This window comes from Maniola hyperantus, chromosome 23 (genome assembly GCF_902806685.2).
Source record: "Maniola hyperantus chromosome 23, iAphHyp1.2, whole genome shotgun sequence".
NCBI classification, from domain to species: Eukaryota; Metazoa; Arthropoda; class Insecta; order Lepidoptera; family Nymphalidae; genus Maniola; species Maniola hyperantus.
The window spans coordinates 6,432,044-6,450,914 of NC_048558.1; the positions used below are offsets into that span (position 1 = coordinate 6,432,044).

Below are 18,871 nucleotides of genomic sequence, written 5' to 3' on the forward strand. Positions count from 1 at the left end.
TTGCATTTAAAAGTAAATTGTTGACAGTAAACCAATGAGTGACCCGCGATATGGCATTATTTACATCGTCAAAATTGTTTTTATTTCTATCGACTTTAAAAATTAGGGACGTATCATCTGCAAATAGCACAATATCGCAAGTATCATGAACGAAATATGGTAAATCGTTTATATATACCAAGAACATGAAGGGACCTAGTATAGAGCCTTGAGGAACGCCCATTAGTGAGGGTGATAGTGATAAAAAGCCTTACATAAAATTCCAATCCAATCCATCAGCCTGTTTGCGTCCACTGCTGGACATAGGCCTTTCCAAGAGCGCGCCACCAAACACGGTCCTCCGCCTCCCTCATCCAACCGCTCCCCACCACAATCGGGAATAGCAGGGCTGCCGGGAACTGGGGGCCTTTGTCTGTTGGCGCTGCTCATTAAAAGTAGTGCCCATACTGACCACGCTGGGCAGGCGGGTTGGTCAGCGCAGGGCTGTAGGCTATTTCGCACCAGTGACGCTGCTGCCCGTCTCTGGTCTGTATTTAAATAAAATTCATTTATTTATTATTTAATAAGCTACTTTTTATCCCGGAAATAGTTCCCACGGGATTTTTAAAAAACGAAGTCGTGGGCATCAGCTAGTCATGTATATTTATATACTTATATCTGCGAGTCCATAACGAAATTTCAAAGTTAGGGTCAGTCTCTTTAGATTGTTTTCCTAAAGCTGAAATAATAGTTGACCTGGCTAACCCATCTCAACTTGCCACCCCGCACATTCGGGTCAGTCGATTAAGGAAATCCTATTATAGCCCCGTCATCCTGTCCGCCAAACGACTGACGCGAGGCTATTGAGTCTGCCTGATTGGAAATCTATCTATCCGATAGATTCAAGTGCTAATGAAAATATAAACTTGTCAGAGACCGAGGCAGTGGTATGCGCTGTGGACTGTGGGAGGTCCTGAGTTCTATTCCTTTCTGAATCAATTGAGATTTTTTGGTGCGCGAGTCTGACTCGTACTTGGCCGGTTTTTTCTTCTTTTATAACACACTAGCTGATGCCCGCGACTTCGTACGCGTGGATTTAGGTTTTTAAAAATCCAGTGGGAATTCTTAAATTTTCCGGGATAAAAAAGTAGCCTATGTCCTTCCCCGGGTTGCAAGCTACCTCTATACCAAATTTCGTCAAAATCGGTTGAACGGTTGAGCCGTGAAAAGCTAGCAGACAGACAGACAATTTCGTTATAATATTAGTATGGATTGAACTATTCCTTTTCGTTCGTTCGTAAAACCGATAGACGTTGGGGTCTCAAGGTGCTGGAGTGGCGGAAGAAGCAGTGTTGGAAGACCCCCCACTAGGTGGACGGACGACATCAGACGAGTCGCAGGGAGCCGCTGGATTCAGGCGGCGCAAGACCGTGGCGTGTGGAAGTCCCTAAAAGAGACCAACATTATAAGTCATTGCAAGAGACCTATGTCCAGCAGTGGACGTCTATCGGTTGATGATGATGATGATGAACGATTCCTGCAATAAAAACCCGTAAACGTCATAGTTCCTTTCTTTAGGACATATTCAAAAGCCTTAACTTAGAAGTGCATTATGAAAGGATGTTAAAATATTCCGACATAATCCTTAAAAACCTGAATGCACGCGAACAAAGTTGCGAGAGTCAGCTGGTTTAGGTATAGTACGCGACAGGTCAAGATGGCAATCGGAGTAGGTATGAGGCGGGGGTCGTCCAGCTCACTCGCACGTCACCCGCGTTAGTCCGCACCGGGTTAGCGCGGGGGCTGTGCGTGTGTGCGGGGCGTCCCACTCCGATTGCCATCTTGACCTGTCGTCTACATAAGGTAATCTGACAATAACCTACAGATGTCGCCCTGAAATGTAGGTAGGTAAATTATGCTTACCTAGTATTTTAATTAGAAATGTACCTACGTACCAACGTAATTATTTACCTTAGTATTTTAATTAGTTAAAACTCAGAATGCTGAGTTCCTGTGAGAGTTAGTAGGTACGCAATGTGGAAAGTAATTGAGTAAATAGTCATTTTTAATGTATAAAACGGGTACATACCACGATTAATTTCCCGTCACGTGGTCCCGTGGTGACCACGACCCGTGCAATTGGGTTGAAATATCGACAAACTAGCTTATGCTCGCGACTTCGTCCGCGTGGACTACACAAATTTCAAACCCCTATTTCACCCCTTTAGGGGTTGAAGTGTCAAAAATCCTTTCTTAGCGGATGCCTACGTCATAATAGCTATCTGCATGCCAAATTTCAGCCCGATCCGTCCAGTAGTTTAATCTGTGCGTTGATAGATCAGTCAGTCAGTCACCTTTTCCTTTTATATATTTAGAAGAAGATAAAAACAAAAATTAATCGTGGTATGTACCCGTTTTATACATTAAAATATGTCGTTAGACCACGAAATAAGCTTAAAATCAATAGTCATATTTTCAAACACTCTTGCAATATTCATGAATGAGTAGGTAAGTAAATAGTGGTTAGTTAGGTTGGTAAACCTGTATAGTGACGTCTACGTAATAATAGCTTTCCGCATGCGAAATTTCAGCCTAATCGGTCCAGTAGTTTGAGCAGTGCATCGATAGATCTGTTAGTCAGTCAGTCAGTCAACGTTTCTTATTATACATATAATTAGATACTGATTCAAACATCAAGGCCTCCCGGGTAATAATATGCAGAAGTGCGGTAAAAAAGCTCATGAAAGAGCCATTCTAGCGCAGAAGCGCTGCTAAAAATATTAAACCGATATTTATGGTCAATAAATTGCGATATGTAGGTAGGCGCTGTATAAACGATATACTACGTAGTCGCTGAAAACGTAACATTCCGGGCGGGGGTGCTTGTCCACTGGGTAGCGTGTCGCGTGTCGGACGACCATTGTGTCGATAGACAATAAAAAATTGGCAGTTGGAACTTTTGACGACCTCCCTGGCGCAGTGGTAAGCACTGTGGTCTTGTTAGTTTTAGTTTGATTCCCGGCAAGGGTTTGGAATTCTATATTTTTTAAATTTCTGGTCTGGTCTGGTGGGAGGCTTCAGCCGTGGCTAGTTACCACCCTACCGGCAAAGGCGTGCCGCCAAGCGATTTAGTGTTCCGGTACGATGCCGTGTAAAACAAAAAAATTCGACACGCCCATCGGCATCAAACTGATCAAGTGGAAACCGCCGGCGCCCTCCACGCCCGCGGTTAAGGATCGATGTCGCGCCTGCGCACTCCTCGCCGCATTATTGAATGGACCCATTCATGGCGCAACTAGTGCCTTAAGAATGAACTGCCATCCATACAGCGTATACCTAGGTATACTATATATAGTACAGGGTGGAAATTTGGCAGCGCTCTGTTATAGCATTTATGACACTACATCATGATTTTAGCCTGTAGACGGATGTCCACTGTTGGACAAAGACCTTTTTTATTGTGAGGTCACAGAACTGGTTCTTACCCTTATTCATCCAGCCGCATACCCTCGTTTTATTGTCAGTCCATCATACTGGGATTAGATCCCCGGGCACGCAACTTTCCGGAGTCAGTGTTTGTGCACTCATCCGTATTCAGTTCGTATCCGTGATTCTTCTATTGTGACGTAGGCATCTGCTAAGAAAGGAGTGTTGAAAATTCAACCCCTAAGGGGGTGAAATAGGGGTTTGAAATTTGTGTAGCCCACGCGGATGAAGTCGCGAGCATAAGCTGGTTGAATAAAGTGAATCGTTATTAAATGAAATGAAAAAAACTAAATCATGGCAATATTTTCCATTAAAGCAAAGTCCGCACTGAGTCCATAAGTTGAGTGCAATCAACGATATTTATTGCGAGCTACGATATTGGCTTGGCGGTTGTAGATGATCGTAGACATAGGTCAAGAGATAGCGACAATCTATATGTCTTTTGCAGTAATATGATGTCTACAGGATCCATACTTTCATACTAATATTATAAATGCGAAAGTGTGTCTGTACCTATGTCTGCCTGTCTGCTAGCTTTTCACGGCCCATCTGTTCAACCGATTTGGACGAAATTTGGCACAGAAGAACTTGTATCCCGGGGAAGGACATAGGCTACTTTTTATCCCGGAAAATCAAAGAGTTCCCACGGGATTTTTAAAAACCTAAATCCTCGCGGACGAAGTCGCGGGCATCATCTAGTTTGTAATAAGTGCTTCAAAAGTGGCCCGAAATAGACTTATTGCATAGGTATTAAGTTTTATTTTAGAAAAAATATTTTTGTTCTCATTTATCTAAAAGACCTGACCACGTGATCTGTTATCTATACCTATCTACTATTATATTATATCAAAGGTATTTCACGTTTAAAGTATCGCGAGGGATTTTCAATATATATAATGTAAAAGCCGGCTAAAGTTCACTTTTTTGTAAAGGACCAAGATTTGTGTAAAACAACTTAAGGTTCAACACTTTCTTGAATGTGATTGACATTTTCTAGAATCTAAGACTTGGTCCCGTGGACAATTTAGGTTACATTTAAACATAAGGAAGCCTTCTCTGAAAGACTTTCTATTTTGCAGTCCAAAGCCAAAATTTTCAAGCAATTTCTCAAGAACACACACGAAACCTGTTGCATCATCATTTCTCATCCGCATGGCTAAGGTTTGGAATACTCTTTCGCGATCTGTGTTTCCTACCAATTATAATGCAGTAAACCTTTAAAACCATCAGGTGTGATTGTGGTCAATTGGCCGAGAGATCTCAGTCAAAGTGCCTCAAATCTCTCTTCTTAAATAACACCATCTCTTAGCCTATAGTGTCCACAATAGCGGCATTATTACGATCAACAAAATAAGCTCACTATTTTCAACTCCGTCTCGTACTAAACTGTTTTTTATTATGTATGCACCCATATAAGTATCTAATATTACGAACGTGTGGGATTTATTTACTTACTAAGTAGATGTCCTAGACGATGCCCGCGACTACGTCCGCGTGGACTAAGGCTTCTAAGAACTAAGATTGATAATAAAACAATAAAATATTAATAATACTTTAATAACCTTTTTTTTTTTTTTTTTTCGCTGGGAAATGCTTTTACGCATCCTCCCCGGAAGAAACGCAGCTGAACCACGTTTCTTCCGGGGAGGTATGTGGGACTCACTGTAACCCAGAATACCCACTAAAACCCAGCGGACCCGTCAGCGCCATGATGAGGCGGCACAGGAACGCAGTTTGCATACTACTATGCCGTCTCAGCGGTACAGATGCCTCACAGGGCTTCCCTACAGGATGCCCCTGCCTTCCTCCTCGGGTTTACGGCCCGAGGTAGTGAGCATATCGGCGCCTCCTTTGCCCTTGGCGTTTACGGCGTATGGGATGAGCGTTGGGATCCAGCTCTCTTTCTCGTTCAGCCGCCTCCTTTAATGCGAGCACTTGCTCGCAGAAAGACACTACTGCCGTCCAACAAGTCTCGCTTGTGATCATTGCGCTTATCACGCTTGGGAGCGATAGATCAGTGCCCAAGGTGAACGACAATAGATGCCTCTGCGGCGCCCAGGCTGCGCATTCCATCAGGGTGTGCTGTGCCGTATCGGATGGAGCACCGCATTCGTGACAGGCTGGGGTCACTTCCCGCCTCGCAATCTGGTGCAGGTACTCACCGAAACAGCCATGTCCTGTAAGCACCTGCACCAGTCGATAAGTTAAGGTCCCGTGACGTCTTTTCAGCCAGCGCTCTAGTTGAGGCTGTATTGCTTCGACAGTCAGTGTGCCCGCAATAGGGTTTTGCAAGTCCTCCTTCCATCTGCTGATCAGGACCGTGTGTGCAGTGGCTCTCATGCTTTGAACCTCCTCCGCACTTGGCCACTCACCCCGAGCCCTCAGTCCAGCTCGGTATCGGTACACCTCCGCTTGCACCTCAGCTTGTAGTTCCCACGGTGGGTCACCCGAGAGCAGCGTAGCAGCGGTCCATGACACTGTACGGTACCCCCGGATATTGCGCACAGCTATTATTCTCTGCGGTCTACGCAAAAGGATCTTATTTTGCGGAGTCAAGGCGTGGGCCCACACAGGCGCCCCATACAGTGCCATACTCCTCACAATTCCCGCGTACAGCCGTCTGCAGTTAGACCCAGGTCCTCCAATGTTTGGCAGCAGTCTACCGAGGGCTGCGGCGGCGTTAATAAGCCTGGGACTGAGCTGCCTAAAATGCGCTCCGAAGCCCCATCGTCCGTCCAAGGTAAGGCCCAAGTATTTCATACAGGCCTTAACCTCCACGACTGTGCCCTGGACGGTAATTTGTGCACCCCGGGGTGGACCTCTGCGTGGGCCGTGGAATAGGAGAGCCTCTGTTTTGGTGATTGAGACCTTCAGGCCCAGCATCCTGATCCTGTCCACCACCATGGACGTGCCAACTTCGGCAAGGCGAGCCGCTGCCTCGTAATTCTCCCCACGGGCAGTGACCAGGGTGTCGTCAGCGTAGCACAGCACCCTCATCCCTGGAAGCAGTGGACCCCGCAGGAGCCAATCGAAACCAACGTTCCAGAGCGCCGGCCCCAGTACCGAGCCCTGCGGGACTCCACTGCCTACGCGGTGCCGGTACAGTCGTCCATCGCTACCTTCCCACATGACATCCCTCTCTTGAAGGTACGCCTCCAACAGTCTCCTGAGATAGTGTGGCACTTCATGATACCGAAGCGCCTCTCGTAACGTCTCAAAGGGGAGACTATTGAAAGCGTTGGCGACGTCGAGAGAAACCGCAAGGACCACATGCCCTCTCTCTGCCGCCTCCGTGGTTAGGCTCTTCAGGGCATCTAGAGCATCTAAAGTCGAACGGCCCGCCCTGAAACCATACTGCACCTCGGATAGACCTGGTCCCACCGTTTCAAGATGCGAAATGAGACGTGCGGCAAGGATCCTCTCGAAAAGCTTGCCCGTCTCACTAAGCAACACAATCGGTCTATATGCCGCAGGGGAATCTACCGGGCGGCCTTCTTTCCGCAGTAGGCACAGCTTTCCATCCTTCCATGACTTCGGGAACTGTCCGGAGCGCAAGCACTTGTCAAACAGTTCCCGAAGCCACTCCGCCAGATATTCCAGTGCTATGTGGACCACCTTACCCGGGACACCATCAGGCCCCGGTGCCGTCTTTTTAGTCCGCAGAGGTTCGCGGGCAAGGTCCATCTCCTCCTCCGTGACAAGAGGAATGTCCCTGTCACTTGATTCGCTTCTAGACGGAGGAGCCATCACTGGAGGGACGTGACCCAGGGAATTCGGAAACAATTCATCCACCACCTGCACTAGGAAGTTCGGCTGTAGGGTTTCAGTGATCGGTGCACGTTGGGCACGCAGTTTGTTACGCGCCATACGATAAGGGCGCCCCCATGGATCTCTGTCCAGCGTCTTTAATAATTCCTCGCGGGCCAGCTCCTTAGCCTGTCTTATGGCCAGTTGCAGCGCTTTTTTTTGCTTGGCGATAGGCATCCTGCAGTCGGTTCACCAAGTCCGGTCCTAATCCGTTCCGTCTGCGGCTTCGGACATACTCCCTACGGGCTCTAATGCAGGCCGTGCGAAGGTCTGCGATTTCTTCCGACCACCAGTACACGGAGCGACGATGAGGTCGTCGCCGGGCTCTCGGCATAGCTGCATCGCAGACATTCACAAGGGCATTGCGTATCAATCCCGCGAGTTCCTCAACGCCGGCATCAGCACTGTTGCCGGAAGTGGACCACCGCTGCACAATGGCCGCTTCTTTGGCCAGTTCTCGGTCTAGTTGGCTAACGCACCACCGTGGGAAGTTACTTGGACCCCTAGGAAACGCTGATGATACCGGAGTGTTGGAAATCTCAAAGCGGATATATCTGTGGTCTGAGAGAGTCTCCACATTTTCCTCCACTTTCCATTCGGTGACTCTTCCGGCAACTGCGGGCATGGCGAACGAGAGGTCTACTACAGAACCACCTTGCTGCCGCACACAAGTATGCACCGCCCCTCTATTGAGGAGAGATAGACCTGAAAGGAGAGCCCAGACCTGCACAGCCCTTCCTCTTCCGTCGGTAGAGGGGCTTCCCCACGCCCGAGACTTGGCGTTAAAGTCACCAAGGACGATGACATGCCCTCCCGTTTGTCTGAGGACAGCCGCTCCGACTGTGTCAAGATAGGTCTCGAACTCCGCCAGGCTGCGATTGGGTGAGAAATACGTGCCTATGATAACGAGTTCTCCCCATTTTGCCACCGCATAACCCGAGCCTCTTTCTACCACAGAGAGTTGGGTACCGGTGTTGTTCCCGGTCAAAACCACCACCGAACCATCTAAATCTCCCACCCAATGAGATTGGGTAGGGATGTAGTAGGGCTCGCATGCCACCGCCACATCTATTTGCCACTCTGCTATGGACTGTAGCAGGAGATCCTGAGCCGCTGCACAGTGGTTTAGATTCGACTGAAGGAAGCTGGTATGGCACAACTGGTTCATGATGACATACCAGCTCCCTCCTGCGTTTGGCTACATTCAGCGTTGGCAGTGGTCCGATTTCCCGGAACCGTCCCGCCCTTTGTGTGTGGAGGACTACAGTTCTTTCTTCCCATTATGTGGTTGGCAGGCAGCCCTGCATCCGCGCACACTGCACAACGCATCTCTTTCGAGCAAGTCACAGATTTGTGGCCGTCACCCCCGCACCGGAAGCACAGATTCCCTCGGTCCACCGTAGAAGGACAGACAGGTCTAGTATGTCCAATGCCAAGACATTTGTAGCAGCGCAAGGGAAGACGCTCGAGCAAGCGAACCTCGGCTGAGCTCCAGCCAACACGAAGTTTGCCGGCATTTGACAGTACTTTGGCCACCTCTACGGGGCAATGCACGGTTTATACTTTAATAACCTGAACCAATTCTGTGCCTGGACTAAGGTTTAAGAATCACGTGGAACCTCATTGGTTTTCCGGGATAAAAAGTAGCTTTTATCTTCTTCAAGGTTTTTAGGGTTCCGTACCTCAAAAGGAAAACGTAACCATTATAAGATCACTTTGTTGTCTGTCTGTCTATCTGTCGGTCTGTCAAGAAATCTACATACATCCCGTTGACCTAGAATTACTATTATATATTCTGTGCTAGAATCATGAAATTTGGCAGGTAGGTAGGTCTTATAGCAGACATTCGGGGAAAAATCTGCAAACCGTGAATTTGTGGTTACATCACACAAAAAAAATTGTGGTCATGAACTAATAATTAGTATTTTTAATTTTCGAAGTAAGATAAACATATCAAATGGGCTATCATAATATGAAAGGGCTTCACCTGTGCATTCTAAAACAGATTTTTATTTATTTTTATGCATCATAGTTTTTGAATTTTTGTGCAAAATGTCGAAAAAATACGACTGTAGTACGGAACCCTCGTTGTGCGAGCCTGACTCGCACTTTTTTAGTCCATGCAAAAACTCGCGTCGATCCGTTACTTCGTTGCGGCATGAGATGAAAAAGCTTTTTATTACCTAGCACATTGGTATTCCGAATGGATTCATAGCCAGACATAATAACCGACTTTACTGCATTCACGCCAAAGACAATTCTAGCCAGATTTCCATTCTGAATATGTAATATCCACGTTTGAATATAATATCCCAATCTCTTTTGGACTAAGATTCACAAAATATTCTTATGAATTTATGAATGAACGAATACTTCTTTGACGAGAAAAGGCATTGAGTCAGACAATGGAGCAGCAAACTTTGTATGCTTCATTCATAAAGACGTGAGATTAGTACTAATAAACATATTTTTTGAAATGAAAACTTCTTTAGGCATGTTGGGCGATTTTGGGATGGGTAAAAACTTCAAAGTCGGTCGGCTTTGCTTTCAGCAATCCACAAGGTAGTGTATCTACCTAATACTTACATTGCTTATGTATTGCATCTCTAAATATAAAAATGAATCGCTGCTGTGTTGCTGATCGCAAATCTCGAGAACAGCTGAACCGATTTCGCTAATTCTTTTTTTATAATATTCCTTGAAGTACGAGGATGGTTCTTACGGAGAGAAAAATTTAAAAAATTTGAATCGAATGTTAGGTGGTACGAAGTTCGCCGGGGCAGCTAGTATTTACATAATAAGTATTAAGTACAATAAGATAAAATTTAAAAACTAAAAGCCAACGAAATGACCCGTGCTCAGTAGTGAACTAGCGATGATAGTGACTCGAATCTGTAGGTATGTCATCACTAGCAGGTAGCAACACGCACTGTTCGAAATAAATTATGTCAAAAAATACCCTACTACTCATAAAAAAACCGGTCGAGTGCGAGTCGGACTCGCACACAAACGGTTCCGTACCATCGTACAAGAAATAACACTTTATTTTTCAATTTTCATGGCGGCCATTTTGAAATTTTTATTATTTGTTGTTATAGCGGCAACAGAAATACACATTCTGTGAAAATTTTAACTCTCTATCTATTACAGTTCACGAGATACAGCTCGCTGACAGACAGACGGTCGGAATGACGGTCGGGCGGACAGCGGAAAATTAGAAATAGGGTCCTATAGGCACCCTTCGGTACCGGAACCCTTACAAGATGGCTGGTAAACTTGTAAGCTTCCAAGGGTCCATTGTGAGAGACCATCGCCGCTCTAAAGTAAGAGTATAACTCTCGGCAAAAAAGTAAAAAGTCACGGAAATTAACTAATACAAGTTCGCTGGAAGAGGTGTGCTAAACCAAATGAAAATTATTTTTTACCGAGCGTACCGGTCAGTTCCGAGACTCCGAGTACGCTCAAGTGATGCTCACTGCCAAAAAGGAGAAAATTAAGTTTCTACAAAAACAGGTCGGCAACCGCAGGTCCAGTGTACCTACTTACTTATATTAGTTGAGGTCACTGCACACCCACAGTGGGTGACATTTCAGATATTATCTAGATATGTGCCTAATATCATTTGCGTGGGAAATTCGGGAAAAAATATCAAACTCTAAAATTAGGATGATTGTCGACATGTCATATTATATTAGATACACGTAGGGCGTAGGTAGGTATTGTACAAGTTTCACGCTTCACTTAATTTCTTATTAATTTATATGTAGCTTTATATCTAAGAACCTGGTACACGACATTTCATTACTATACGGTATTTGACAACTAGTCAAATCAGTAACTTTTATCAAACGTCAAAACGCGCGCTTACAATGCGAGATTCTATGAAAAACCGGTGTGTGACGTCACAATCATTTGACGTGCTTTTTTAGTTTAATCGATAATTTAGAAGTCGGTTAAAAATGGTTATTACACTTAAAACCAAAAAAGGACGTGGGTTTTACGTGTTTTGGAAAACCCTCTATTTAATAATCACAGAGAAATAATTTATTTTTGATGTACCTAGTCAAATACCCAATTGTACTTCTGTGTTTATACGCACCAAGGGACCACTAAAGATCATAGCTGATTGGGTATTTGACTACATCAATAACAATAGATTAATGTTATTGGAAATTCACCTCCCATCTCGCAACAATACAGTGGATGCTCACATAAATATACTTGTCAATAAACTAAGGGCTTCAAATTAATTGAACAATAGGTACCTCCCTAGCTTAGCAATATTACAGTTGGGAAACTTCGGCCTTTGATCGCGGGAAACCACAACCGCCGCAAGAACTAAAGACAATTTCTATATAAATACTAAATAGTTGGCTAAGTTTTTGTTGTTTCAGTCCTTTTTATATGTATCATGTCCTGTATAAAAGCGCGGTAGTATCCTTAAGGATTTCGCCGCGAGAAACAAACATCATTATCATGATGATGTATCCATAAACACTACCAACATCTGACTTCCTTAAAATCATCATCATACCTGGTGGTAAGCGATGATGCCGTCTAACAGGGTCAGGGTTTTGGAATTTCCACCCACTTACCAAATTGCAAAAAGCTAAGCCGGGACCGGTTAACTACTAACCCGGATTTAAATCTTTAACTTTACGGTTGTCCGCCCACTAAACCGAAAGGCTCTAAATGTCTTAGGAAACTCGTGCCGATGTGCTTTGCGCTCTAAAGGTCAAAACTGCGACATAGTTTAGACGACGACCTCCCTGGCGCAGTGGTGAGCGCTGTGGTCTTATTAGTGGGAGGTCCCGGGTTCGATTCCTGGCAGGGATTTGGAATTTTATAATTTCTAAATTTCTGGTCTGGTCTGTATGAGTACTCTTTTGGATAGGGTTAATATTCAGATGACTGAATATTAACCCAATCCAAAAGAGAAATTTTCCTCGAGAATTTTTATCGAGTGGGATGTCAAATGAAGAGGAGACAATTGTAAGTTCATAAATACGTATTATAAATATACCATAGAAAATATATCAAGCGACAGGAAAACAATTTTAGTATCAGCTGTTTATTTTCAGCGTTTATTATGAGAAGTTTTGACGACCTCCCTGGCGCAGTGGTGAGCACTGTGGTCTTATTAGTGGGAGGTCCCGGGTTAGATTCCTGGCAGGGGTTAGGAATTTTATAATTTCTAAATTTCTGGTCTGGTATGGTGGGAGGCTTCGGCCGTGGCTAGTTACCACCCTACCGGCAAAGCCGTGCCGCCAAGCGATTTAGCGCTCCGGTACGGTGCCGTGTACAAACAAAAGGGGTATGGGTTTAATAAAAACTGTCATACGCCTTCCAGGTTAGCCCGTTATCATCTTAGACTGCATCATCACTTACCATCAGGGGAGATTGCAGTCAAGGGCTAACTTGTATCTGAATAAAAAAAACAAAAATAGTATCAATGTTAAAAGGGGAAGTTCCATAAACTTTGCTTTCCCACACTCATAATGTTTTTAGACGAGTTACTTTGCGTTTACCGGACGATGCAAGGGTCGGTTGAATTTCAATGAGGACTAACAATAGGCCACATATTTTAGAAAATGTTAAGATGTTTTTAAATAAACTGCGTAGGAACTTATCACATGGATTTTCGTTTTTGAATTTTTGAAAAATAGGGACTATTCCTTTGATTTTATACAAAAAGTTTTAAATACGATATACCTGTAGAAATTTTGCGTTGTTTACGAGACTTATTGGAAACACCAAAAGGGATGGTTTTTCATCCCTATCTTCAATTTCCACCCTGTAATTTAATAGGACTCGACGGTTTTTTCTTCTTTTGTAACTCATTGAAGGATTCAATAAAAACCAGTGAACGTAGTTTTAAGTAATTAAATATCACTTCCTTTACAAACACGATACCTAACGGCGAATTAAAACATCGTGTTTGTATTATTGTTTACTGTAAGTATATGTGTTTTAATTTTGTGTAAAATAAATAAAATCGCGAGGATATCTGCATACCTGAAAGTTCCCTGATGTGTGTAAAGTCTGCCTATCCGCCCTTGGCCAGCGTGGTAGACTATGACCTTTCGCACTTTGAGCGGAGATCCATGCTCTGTAGTGAGCCAGCGATGGGTTGTTCATGATGATGAATATATTTGATGATGATAAAGATAAGTAATTTTAATGTAGTTCTTATATTATTTTTAATGTTAACTTAAATAAAAAAAGCCTAATACAAGCGACATAAAGCTATAAGGAAAAGGAGAAATAGAACAGAAAATCCCTTGAACAATAACAAAATGTTGAACAAAAACCTTTTTGAACAATACGTAATATATTGTTCAGTAAACGCTAAGGAGTGGAGAGAGCTGCTTATCAGTGCACGAGTCGCGACTACTAATGCTGCACAAAAAGGGACGCAACGAGTGGACAAGAGAGATCGACCATTTCATAGACAGCATGTGAAAAAATAATCATGTCTCATGCTTATGTCCCGCCCCAGATGATGCACGAGAGATGTTTTACTCTTTCTGTTAGAAAGAGAAAAACATGTGTAGAGATGTTTTCTCTTTCTGTTAGAAAGAGAAAAACATATAGCAAACGATTGTAAATGCAAAAATTCACTTTCTGTTAAATATCAACGCTATTGGTAATATCATCATAGCTCCTAAATTTTTGTTAATTTGAAATGTTAAGTACAATAAAACTTAAAGCTAAGCCTCATCTAATTACTGTAAAAATCATGCCCGCGTGGAACTGCGCCAAAAATACAAACTTCATTTCCGCGCTGGACAGTTCGTATACCAGTCGTGTTCCAAACGATCGTAAGTGCAAAAATTAAAAAAATCACTTTCCGTGAAAAATGACTGGTAAAATCACTGTGAATAAAAATAACAATTTCATGAAATGAAAATTATTTATAAGTAGCAATATTGCGCCCGCCTCTAGAGTGGACCCTTCAGAGAACTTTATGGCTGCTATAAAGGGAAGTTATTTTCCTTACACGTTCCTTACCAAAGAAAATCGGATAATAGCCTTGCGCGGTTTGTATGGCTTGTTGGAAAGACCACTCGGCCATAATAAAATTTACAGGACACGCCTTACATAAATCACCACATACAGGGAACCAAAAGTTTCATTTGCTACGATCCGCTGAAATAGACAAATCTGAATAGAATAGAATAGAATAGAATGGAATAGAATGGAATGGAACAGATCAGAACAGAATAGAACAGAACAGACTAGAACAGAACAGAACAGAATATAATAGAACAGAATATAACAGGATAAAATAGAAAAGGATAGGATAGGATAAAACCCTTCTCACTTTGAGAGGAGAACCGTGCTCTGTAGTGAGCTGGCGATGGGTTGATCATGCTCATGATGATCTATTTATCTTCGTAACAGGTTTTTTTTTTTCAAAATATCTTTCTTCTTAAAGGTTCCAATATTGTATACCCCTCGTGTTTGACGGGCTTGGTATTGTTTGTTGATTCCGAATGTAAATTGCATGACTGCCTACAGCCTACAGGTTTGACCTTTACCCACGCGCTTCTGTGTAATAAACATTTCGTACGCGAAATCCACTGAAAAAGGGTGAAATGAATGTTGAATGGGCGTATGATGTTCGGACCTTATTTCACGACTAATATCGTAATTATTTGAAACTAGATGCCCGCGACTTTGTCCGCGTGGATTTAGTTTTTTTAGGTTATAAATTTCCCATGGGAATTTGATTTTCTCTTTGATTTTCCGGGATAAAAAGTTGCCTATATCAATTTTCGGAATGCAAGCTACCTCTGTACCAAACTCCATATACATCGGTTAAACAGGCCCACCTTTAAGAATCCCGTGGGAACCCTTTGATTTTCCGGGATAAAAAGTTGCCTATGTCCTTCCCTGGGATGCTGACTCTGTACCAAATTTCATCGAAATCGGTAAAACTGTTGGGCCGTGAAAAACTAGCAGACAAACAGACATACACACTTTCGCATTTATAATATTGATGGATATGGATAGAAATAGAAGATTTTTATTCAAAAATACCTTTACATTGGTGTTGATTCTGATGTTTTATCTGACTGCGGCGAAGCTCATTTGTTCTCTAAACTAAAAGAGTATCTGCATCTTTTTCTTTTTAATATTTTATTTTGAGTAATTAAAAGACTCAAAATTTTAATGTAAGTTCTCTACAAGTTTTAACAATATATATATATAGAGAGCTAGCACGTGCCAGACCTTCGTTATTTTATAAAATAGGGCTAACTTGCACCTAAATAAAAAACAAAAAACTTGTCCCGTCCCGGAAAATCAATGAGTTCTCGCGGGTTTTTTAAAAACTAAATCCATATGGACGAATTTGTGGATGAAGATTTATTTTTATTCCGTCCATTTTCCATTTTCCTAATACCAAATAATACGACTTTCTCATATATTCAAGGTAGACAGACAGACGTAGTCGTAAAAACACAAATTACGAATTTTGGTGCTACGCAAGTGCTACGAAAAATTTCGGTTTCGTGGTCTACGAAAAATGTAGAGACCTCAGTACATTCTGTATGGGACATAAAAATATATCTAAATGAGAAATGACTGTTCGACGAAACTCCACGTTCAGGCCTTCATGGCTATCATTATGATCAACCCATCGCCAGCCCACTACCGAGCACGGGTCTCCTCTCATAATGAGAGGGGCTTATGCTATAGTCTGCCCAGTGCCTTACATACTCCTCTGAGCACATTATGGAGAACTCTTAGGCATGCAGCTAGGTGATTCGCTAACTCAGTGCCTAACACTAAATGATTGGTTCTACATTGCTGCTTCACTGAGCGATAATAAATTAAAAATTGAGCTCGGTGGCTATCATTCAGTGTTAGAAACTGAGTTAGCGAATCACCCCGCTTATCATGTTTTCCTTCACTGCTTAAAACGCACATAACTCCGAAAAGTACAGGTGCCCGAAATCGAACCCCCGACCTACCGAATAGAAAGCCGACGTCTTACCCATAGGCTAATATAAAGTAATGACCTTCTAGTATAACAATAAATTAGGTATTCCATCCATTTACTAACTTCCACCAACGCTGCTTTACCATCATAATCGTTTATCACGTTGTATGAACGTGTTAATGGAGCTGCCCCGCCTTCAACAAAGCCTATTCAGTATCACCAAAAACCTAATTGCCTTTTATAATATTAGTAGTGTTATCTCTAATACAGTGACGTAAAGACCACCAAGGCCTACAAATTCCCTTCAAGAGCCTACTACGTGAGCAGGCTCCCTTAGCTTTCCTTCTCTATCACACTACAACTAGTCCTAGACTTCTATCTCTTTCATAAAGACACCCACTCAAGCTCACTCCTACGTGAAATCGCTTCAGCCCCGTTTCAGCCCACAGTATTGCCCTGGCAGTGGTGTCGGACGCATGTCATGCGCCCAAAACTGACAATAAATTAAATCGGATCGAATTTTAAACGGGCATGTCTATTTGACGCCGTTAAAAAGGACTTTTGACAATAAATTGATCTTCTGTGGTTTGTTAATTTTTTCGCGTAATTTTGGACGTGTTTTTTTTTAATTTTGGAAATTTTGTTGCACGAGGTGGCGCTAGTGAGAACCAACAGGTGAGTTTCCATTCAGTAAAATTTTCAGCATTCAGTTTTCGTACGACTGATTTTTTTAGGTAGCGTTGCGATCGATGGCAACTGATTTTCTTTTATGTTTTTAATATTCCACTACTGTAAATTGTATACGCATATGTCCATGATGCTTTATGTTTTAAAATAATGGAAGAAATACAATTAATATTAAATATAATTACTTGACATTCTATTACCAAAAAAAAATATCGCATTACTTACATAGTGTTCATTCTTCATGCAATATTAATTCGACGTTATTCTTGAAAAGTTAATTAATAATAAAACTTTAAAATCATGTTTATTTGGAAATAAGACAATAAATATAATTAATAAATTAGTTTTTATTAATCTAATTCAGCAATTTATGTAGTAACACACATGTTGTGTGTGAAAATTTGCAGAAGAAAGAAAATGCAGTAAGAAGAAAACACTTATATTTCTAAAAAAAAATCTGTTCCACTGATCCTTTTATTATGGACGAGGTTAAAATGAAAAATAATCATTTCAAGTATTATGATTATTTTATTCAGTACTTACACATTTATTTAAATTTGCCATCCCATTTTCTTAATGGAAAATTTTAACACTGTTGCTGCAATTTGACTTGCATCTTATGCTACCAAGGACCAATTTTTCAACCGCCAAATAATTTTTAACTGGGGAATGACGTATTGACAGTTTTTATATTGGAAATATTTCATAACTCGTCAGTTAATGTTCATACAACGATTGAAAATTGGCCCCACATATTACTAAAATACCCTACGAATATTCTTCTCTACTTCTTCAGTTCATTCCTGTGCCCATTTAATTTATTTTAATTTAATAAGAAGTCAACGGTACCTATACAAAGAAATAATAATTTTATGACACCTTCACTTACAGGCTAACTCAACAAGCGTTATCTAAAACTTTTAAATATTAATACTTAAACTAAGACAGTTCTTTGCATGAAATCTATAATTTAAAATGAAAATATTACAATAAAACTTAAAGCTAGCCTTATCTAATTACTGTACAAATCATGCCCGCTTGGAATGGTGCCAAGAATACTGGCTGCATTTTTGCTGCATATATAATTAAGTTATAACATTTCTGAACTTGGATGTTGCCCGTTCGTTGTAACTTACCTATAAATGAGACCACAGATGCAGCTCCCCGACGCGGGATCGCTTCAGCCAGCTGAACTCACTCCCACCAACAAATATGGTAAACTCCAAAAATTAATTATGGGGAAAACGGAATTCGACCATATTTGAACGACTTATTTCGATATTTATTTAACTTTAAAAGTGGACGGTAGATTAAAGCGTTTTAAATTAATTTTTCCCCAAAAAAAGTAGCATTCAAAACAAGGAAATAGCTAGGAAATGGGACGTCTAGAAGAACATAGGATGAACTCACAGTTTGATGAAGTTGTGAATTTTCAAGTCACCTTCTCACATGTTGCACCAAACACTTGTCCTTATTTTGCGTCTTCTGCCTGGCCAGGTCTTGGTTTTTGATGATTTTTGGATAATTTTATGCGCGATTATCGAATTAAGGTTATTTTATTTTTCACAAACACGTTGGCAAAAAAAAAAAAAACCTGAACTCACTCCAGAATCCAAGCAGCCCACCCATGTCGAGGATAAACCAGTGGTAAATTAAACTAGTTGACGATTCAAAAGCACTTGTAAAAGTTTACTTGAATTAAAATATAAAATATTTAAAAAAAGAGAATAAGATATTTAAATAGAATAGGATAAATAGATAATTAGACAGACCTCTACAGCTGGATATAGATCTCTTTTACGGGTTTCAAGAGATTTCCAGTCATAGTCAAAGTCAAATGATTTATTCAAAATAGGTAATAAATTACTCTTATTGATGTTGTTGTTATATGGTTGAGATAATGTATCATATTGCACCTCTAATTCAAAACTATTTCAACTGATATAAGCATTGCCTTTTTCATAG

The 18,871-nt window shown here is 41.8% G+C and overlaps 2 protein-coding genes across 2 annotated transcripts in view; one reads left to right on the forward strand and one right to left on the reverse strand.

Annotated features, from left to right (window-relative positions):
• Positions 1 to 7,396: 7,396 nt before the first annotated feature.
• On the reverse strand, positions 7,397 to 8,440 carry LOC138403959 (uncharacterized). The gene has a single exon (XM_069506336.1). It carries the CDS (start codon positions 8,438 to 8,440, stop codon positions 7,397 to 7,399), a length of 1,044 nt encoding a protein of 347 aa, XP_069362437.1.
• An 8,241-nt stretch (positions 8,441 to 16,681) lies between these two features.
• LOC117993136 (uncharacterized) overlaps positions 16,682 to 18,871 on the forward strand; it is an 84,505-nt gene continuing 82,315 nt past the window's right edge. The window contains exon 1 of the mRNA XM_034980881.2: positions 16,682 to 16,894. The gene's annotated coding sequence lies outside the window, so the exon portion shown is untranslated. The remainder of the gene's footprint in view (positions 16,895 to 18,871) is intronic.

Coding starts and splice junctions, on each gene's coding strand:
- LOC138403959 (XM_069506336.1), bottom strand. CDS start 8,440: ATGAACCAGTTGTGCCATACCAGCTTCCTTCAGTCGAATCTAAACCAC.